Source organism: Leptopilina heterotoma, unplaced genomic scaffold (genome assembly GCF_015476425.1).
Source record: "Leptopilina heterotoma isolate Lh14 unplaced genomic scaffold, ASM1547642v1 Lhet_15, whole genome shotgun sequence".
NCBI lineage: Eukaryota > Metazoa > Arthropoda > Insecta > Hymenoptera > Figitidae > Leptopilina > Leptopilina heterotoma.
In genome coordinates this window covers 607,466-615,497 of record NW_025110867.1, presented here as the reverse complement: position 1 = coordinate 615,497, position 8,032 = coordinate 607,466, and the positions used below count along the sequence as shown (strand labels likewise).

The window sequence follows — 8,032 nt, the reverse complement described above, 5'->3', positions numbered from 1 at the left end:
CCATGGCCCGAATCGGGGCCAGATCTTTTGATCATTGTGTAGGCCATAACATGGCAATTTCTACACGGGTACAAACCACAAAAAGCTCTACACTATTACAATACTTGGATTATAAAAGAGTCCTACATTTATTAAAATTTTAGTGTTAATTAAATTAAAAAAAGGTTATTTCAAGTGGAAATAAATGAAATTAGAACATTATTCATGAATAGTAGATATAATATATTTCATATAATAACGTAAACAATTCAATGATTTTGTACAAATGCATTATTAAGTATACAAAAGAAAAATTAATTCCTGTAACTATATATTAGCCTAGAGTGCGAAAACGAGATGGCAAATCGTTTTACAGACATTTGAAATAATTTCATATCTTGTACAAAAAAATGAAAAAATATAAAAAATAATAAATAAATTCTACCTTAACTCTGTAATTTAAAGACAAAAAAAAATAGAAAAATGGTAACTTTAATAATAATAAAAAAAATCACATCCATAATTTTGGCAAATTATGATTCGTATTCGAGAGAAATATTCTATATCCTCAAAGAAGGAGGAATTTCTTTTTTTCTTCTTTTCGAACACTAAAATCTTTTATAAGTCGTTGTCGCTTGTGGAATGACGAGAGAGTGAGACTCGAGTGTCGGACTTTAACATCCGAGTATAAAAATTTCACGACTTATTACTCACATACATATTGGCCAAGTGTTCCACACACATACAATCATACTTGAGAGGGGAAAAAAGAAAATCCCACAATTTTTTTTTCTTTTGCAAGAAAGACATCAGAGATAGAGATGAAATATACATATTCATTAAATGGTTCCAATGTGATTATAAAAAGCCAAAGAGATTTACATTTATGAAACATTCAGAAACAATTATTTACACTGATCACTTGTCCTTGGACAAAACAAAAAAAAAAACTTCAAGAACTTTGGTAATTCACTTTGAATGTGAAATATTCATTCTTTGGAATTGGAGAAGAAAAATGGCAAAGAATTTTTCTCTCACAAGCGCTAAGTAATATTGCATGAAATAGAAAAGAATAGATATATAACTGTTTCTTTTTCTATCTCATGCAGAACTTGAAGCTATGGATAGAGAAAAGATGAAAAAAATGGCACTTGAAAAGAAACGAAATCGAACGAGGGTGCTGAGACCCCCAGTCCAATATTGCTATCTTCGATAATCAAACCAATTCTGATTGAGAAGAGTTGCCTTTAAAATGAGAGAATTTTCGCTTAAATCAACGTGTTCCCCATCATCATCTTCATCATCCGATGATGAGGGAGATTCATTTTTCTCATGAAGTTTGTGCTTCCAAAGTTTATGGAGAAGCAAGGAAGTGCGACTGTGATAAGGATCGAAGATCTGCCCCCTTGCTGGTGCATCGTCAGGACATGAGAAACATTTATAATTTCTCTTCAAACATTCCTGTTTTTGTCTTTGATATTTCTCCTTAAGCTTCTGCCAATCATCGATCATCATAGGCTCCGTATTATTTGAATTCTGATCGTCCAATTGCATCAAGTCCTCCATGACAATTAATTTGTGAAGCACCTTCCTCGGTTGACTCTGCTTTCGTCTTCTTTGTGTATTACTCAGGTCACTGTTGTCATTTTTTTTTTTTTTTTTTTTTTTTTTTGAAAAAGAAAGAAACAAAAATTTTAATACACATACATTTTTTTTCTTTATCGTTTTCTAATTCCTCATAGTTCTTCACAGATTAAATGTTCTTGTGAAATTCAAGGTTGTCCTTGTCGTCCAAGCAGCTGCAACGCCCTCTGCCGGAGGTGACGCTATGGTTGCCGTCGTTGTGGTGAAGTTTACCATCTCGTGGCTGCAACCACCGCGGCACTGTTCCATAAGTTACGTTCAATAATAAAAAATCGAAAAAAAATAAATACAAAAAAAAATTAAATTTTAAAACGGAAAATTATTTCTATCCAAAAGCAGAGAGAAAAAATTTTCCTCAGCGTGTACTAAGGCACTTCTACAATTTTCTTTTCAACTCACCAAGCCTTAAGCACGTAATCTAACCTCTAAATCAAATATTTTAATTTTTACCACTTACTCAAGAGAGAAAAGGATAACTTTTATCCTTATTTCCTATCCTTTTCCCTCTTGTGTAAAAATTAAAATATACGATTTACTATTTTTATTTTACTTAAGTCTGGTCACAATACTGCAAAGTTTTCTGATGGAAACATTATTTTTTTACACACCTGCAGTTTGTTTGGGAAAAAAATGTTATTGTAGAAGCACCTTTATAAACATGTATATAAAAAACAGTAACAAAACGAACAGGCGTGCGGCTACGGATGCGACGACAATAAACAAGGACCTTGGCGTTTAAAATATTTAAAAAAAATTGTGAATAAACAGAAAAAAAACTGAAAAACATTCAATAATAAAAAACTATGAAAATTAAAATATTTCACAAATACATCTAATAAAATTATACAATAAAAAGTAATAATTATCATTATATCTGAACTGGACACATAAAAAATACAGGTAACTGCATTTATGCTGTCCTTCCGATTTGATGGAATTTTGAAAATTCGTGTCATTTTTCTATCAAATATTCTTAGTTCATGGCGTACGAATATATTTATTCATATGCCATGAATTTTGAACTTTAGTTCTGACAGTCGGCTATGCCAAAAGTCATTTAAGAAGAAAAGAAAGAAAAAGAAAATATGCCATGAATTTAAAACTTTTTGATAGAAATGACACGACTTTTCAAAATTTCTTCAGACCGGAAGGACAACGAAATAAAAATTGCTAAATTACAAAACATAACCTAAAAATAAAAAATACACTGAAAGAAAAATAATTTCTTTTGGTACTGAAATTTTTTTTCGTATGTATCTAGAAAAATATGTGAAGAGGTAAAAGGCAAAAAAAAGTTAGATTCTCTATTTTCGACATTATTAGGTAAAAAGGATCAAATAAAAATGTTAGATTCTCTATTTTTGACATTATTTTGACATTATTATTTTTTGACATTAAAAAGAACAACTTTATTGTAATTTGGCCTTAAATCGTAAACTTTCAAGACAGAAAAAGATGAATGATACTTTTCTCCTTTTCTTTCTCATTCTTACTGTTTATGTTTCAAAACGGACAAAATTCATCTCCTATCTCTTATTGGACAATTTTATTTATTTATATATTTATTTACTTATTAATTTACTTATTTGGTATTTATGTACTTATTTATTTATTTTGAAAAGATTTTACTGTAAATTTTTGTCCTTTTACCTCTTTTGCATCAAATTATTATCAAAAAACCTAAAAATTAATAAAAAATGAATTAATAAAAACGATAAAAACTAATAAAAAGAAGTAACAATAACCTAAAAAATTAAATTTAACTAAAAATTAAGATAATTTGCTAAATTGGCATAAAGTGCTAATAATAAATATCTCCATGATCACATCCAATGAATTTTTACAATGAGCCAATTTCATTGTGCAAATTCATTGTATGATTTCGTTAAAAATAAAAGAGATTTAAAATCAGAATCAAACATTAAAATTAAGGGCATGAGTTTATATAAAATTAGATATGAAAAGAATAAAATCGAGAGTTATAAATTTCTGTCATTTTAAGGTTAGGCTACTTTAGGTTAAGGCCAATGCACAATAAGTTCGCGAAATCAAAAAATGAGACAGAAGAGGACAGAGATACTCTTCTATCCTTTTCTATCTTATTCTTCATATTTAAAATGTTTTAAAAACTTATAAACGTTATATAGGTAAATTTTTTTGAAAATTTCTTTGTAATTTCTAAATTAACGAAATTATATGCCCTTAATTAAGAATAGAGTATATAAAAAGCAAATTTGTGTTTCATTAAAAAAACTACAGTAAAAATTTCTAATTATATACATGCATACAAATATACATAAATATTATATATATATATATATATATATATATATATATATATATATATATATATATATATATATATATATATATGTGTGTATGTATGTGTATAATAAAATATCATCGTCCCATGGTACAATAAGATTTATTCATAGTAAGAAACTTTCAACACAGATTTAATTACGACAAAACTGATTAATTCACTTGCACAACTTCATTATATTCTCCTCTTGCTTATAATACGGAAAACTCTTCACTATGTACCATGAGAGAAATGAAAGTTATATAAAACTTTGGCAAATGGTGCACTGAGATGAAAAATAATTTTCAAGGAAAACAAAAGATTAATTCGAACTTTATATATAAATATTTTCTATTATTATCATATCCCTTTGAGTGGAGAAATATTAATTAAATTGATCATCATCAAAGGGATGTGATTTGAATAAAATAAATGTATGTATACGGGGAAAACGCAAAGTTCAAATTGCCAGAAGTCAAAATGTGAATATTAATATAGCTAAACGTGAGGAATTTACATATTCTGGTAAAATAGAATCATCAGAAAATGAGCATGCTGAATAATATTATCATAATTTGTATATATAGACTAAAAGCGAGAAATATTTTATCGACAAATGATAATTAATAAACCTACCCAAGAATTGTATTTGGAGGAATGACTGTTGCTGATGGTACAATTGCTGACGCTGGTGCTGGAAATACTGGTGGTCCTGGTGGTGGTCGTCCTCCGCCAACGGGGCTGTAATTTTTTTTTGAAAATATTACTTTATTTTCCTAGGACGCAATTTTAAATCAATCAGAAAGTTTTCAAGAAAGAAACTATTCAGAAATTTAGGATTTCTCTAAACTTTTGGATCAGAATTTAAAATAGTTTGTTAAAAAAGATTTTAGATATTTACTGCAATGTTTGTTGTTGCTGTTGCTGCTGCTGTTGCGGTTGCTGATGACGATTTTGTGTTTGTGATTGAGCCGAAGTTGGTGACGATGCAACAGAAGCTGATGAACTGGTAGTGACACGATGAACGTGCAACTGATGTACCTGCAATTGTGCAGCATCCTCCGCTAAGAATGAACATCTCGAGCATTGTCTTCGGTTGTGAACTTTGAGAACATGAGTCGCTAGACGTTCAGCTCTTGCTGCTTTATATTCGCAGAGTGTACAGGCAAACGGTTTCAAATGAGTGTTGAGATGCCGCTTTAAACACCAATTGTCGACACCACTCCACGAACAGTAGCAACAGGTGTACCTGAAAAAAAGTAGGCAGACAATTTTAGATCAAATAATTCTGAATTCAACGATTAATGCTGTAAATGATAAGTTTCTTTTTGTTAGAGAGGATACTTAAGGGAACAAGTGGTCAACAATCAACTAAGAACTGGTAAGGGATTGAGAGGATGGTAAATTATGCTACATCTTAAAAACTTCAACCAATACAGATGATGATGGTTACAGACAAATATGTTAACAATTACAGATGACACCGAATACATTTGTTCCATAGTTTATTAAAAAATACAGATGATACTAAATGAAGATGCTAATAATTACAGATGATACCCAACAAAGATGATGATTAGGAACAACAAAAAAGTTTGATGCTGTAACTAGAAAATGTTGAACCACTACAGATGATACTAAATAAAGATGTTAATAATTACAGATGATGCCAAACAACAATAAAGTTTGTTGCTGTATTTAGAAATCTGATCCCTGCAGATCTGCATCACTATAGATGATACTAAATAAAAGTTGTTAACAGTTACTGATGATACCAAATAATGATAACGACAATTAGAAACAAAAACAATTTAAAGTGCTACAACTGGTAGCGAACAACTGCTACAAAAATTCCAACTAATACAGATGGTACTAAATAAAGATGTTAACAAATAAAATTACAAAAATCTTCCACAATTGTAATACAATCCAAAAATGTATCTTCAAATTAAAATAATATCATCTAATTAAATAACCAAAATTCAAAAGCAGTACACTACGGAATTTCATTTCACGTCTACTTTTAATTTCAGTCAAATTTAATTTCGAAATTCATTCTATATTTGAATCTACAATAATTTTCAACGGCTCTATTTGTCTTTAAAGCGGTGACCAGAAGTCTTTTTGATGAATGGGAAGGCAAGCTGTGCAGATAATATTCCGTAACTAGACGAAAACATCACACACGTACAAACTATAAAAGGGTATATATGAGAAAGAGGAAATGAGTGAGATTGTTAATATCGCGTCTAAATTTCTCGTTTCTGATTAACGAGCGTCCATGTGTCGATGAAAACACACGGTGCGCAAAACTGATCGATATTTGAAATTTATTTTCATAGTGATAATGGAAAGAACAAATCAAAATAATATCTAATTAAAAATTGCTTAGTAAGAAAAAAAACAGAAGAGGTAAAAAGGGTAGACGGGATAAAATGATAAACAGGTTTAATATATCTCAACTAGACGAGAATCGAGATCAAAGTAATCCTCAAAGGAACAATAAACCGGGACTAATTTGCGTTTTCAACATAAATAAGAAATTTGAATCAAGTGAATATAATTTACCTTCTCTCTTGTGCTCCTTTAGATCCCCCTTTAAGATGGCTTTTACTATTACACCCACCATTCTGAATTCTCCTCCCACTGCAATTCGCTTCTGGTTGCATGATACTGGGCGCAGGCATGTTGGTCGTCTGATAAAGAGCCGTGTTATTCGCTCCGGAGGCTGAATTTGACTGGAGCTGATAACCCTTGTTGTTGTTATATCCCGAGGGATAGGTGGCATGCTGTTGTTGTTGTTGTTGTTGCTGCTGCTGTTGTTGTTGGTTGTTAGCAGTTCCGGTCGAACTTGTATCCTGCTGTATTGGCTTTGGTGTACTTGTGCTACCAGGCGGACGACGAATTCTCGAGAGTTCATAGACATGCTCTCTGTGCATTCGAAGAAAATGCTTCTTTACGTGATCCGCTCTATTAAACGGCTTGTAACAAATGTAACAGTGAAATGGTTTTTCCTCACGATGAATATTCTCATGACGTGTATAAAGATCACGTCTGTCTGTTCCGTAGGGACAAAATGGACATGTGTAACGTTTACCGCTTGCCGTTACTGGACTCGTGCTTGTCATACTCGCTGAACTCTGAAAGCATTAAAATTTTATTCTTATCTGCGAAAAATAAATTTCTTGGGATTAAGGAAAAATAAAATTTCAGGGTTTTCTTTAGAAAAAGATGTTTTGAGGTGCTGAATAAGAGAGGTGATTTTAATTACAAATTAGGTGATATCAACCGTTGTTGATATCATTTTTGATTCATTTCATTGAAGGTGGTAACAAATTAAGATAATATATACATGATACCAATCAAAGATGATAGAATTATTAGAAGTGCAGATGATGACAATTAGAAACAACAATAAATTAATTTGATGCAGTCGGAAAAAGTTTATCCAATACAGATGATAGTAAATATGTTAACAATTCAGATGATAGCAAATAAAGATTATGACAATTAGGAACAACATTAAATTAGGTTGCCGCAATTGGAGAAGTTTAATGAATACAGATGGTGCTAACTAAAGATGTTAAGAAATACAGATGATGGTAAATAAAGATGTTAAAAATTACAGATGATAACAATTAGAAACAACAGTAAATTAATTTGCTGTATTTGGGGTAAGTTTAGTAAAAACAGGTGGTGCTAGTTAAAGATTTTAAAAAATACAGATGATACTAAATAAAGTGTTAAAAACTTCATATGAAAGTAAATAAAGATGATTAAAATTAGGACCAACAATTGTGGTGCTGTACCTGCAGAGGTTTCAATAAATACAGATGACACTAAATAAAGATGTTAACAGTTATGGATTTTACAGAATAAATTTGTCCAATTGAAAAATAATTAACAAATAGAGATGATGATAAATAATGATGTTAACAACTACAGATTGATACCAAATAAAAATGATGACAATTAGAAACGATAAATTTAGAAACTGCAACCAATACAGATGATACTAAATAAAGATGTTAACTATTACGGATGACATCAATTAAACATGATAGTAATTAGCAACAATAAAGAATAATGCTGCAAGTGAAAAGAATG

General features: G+C 30.4%; 1 protein-coding gene across 2 annotated transcripts in view; it reads right to left on the bottom strand.

Moving 5' to 3' along the window:
* Positions 1–561: 561 nt before the first annotated feature.
* Positions 562–8,032, bottom strand: part of LOC122498438 (protein charlatan) — a 28,882-nt gene continuing 21,411 nt past the window's right edge. Inside the window, exons 5-8 of one of the 2 annotated variants that reach the window (XM_043606159.1) lie at positions 6,494–7,065; positions 4,827–5,174; positions 4,562–4,666; positions 562–1,615 (exon numbers count right to left, since the gene is read on the bottom strand). In XM_043606159.1, the coding sequence (XP_043462094.1) occupies positions 1,183–1,615; positions 4,562–4,666; positions 4,827–5,174; positions 6,494–7,065 (1,458 nt within the window). In that variant the 3' untranslated portion in view covers positions 562–1,182. Of the gene's footprint in view, positions 1,616–1,690; positions 1,864–4,561; positions 4,667–4,826; positions 5,175–6,493; positions 7,066–8,032 lie in introns of those variants that run through there. The other variant, XM_043606160.1, reaches the window with a different exon arrangement.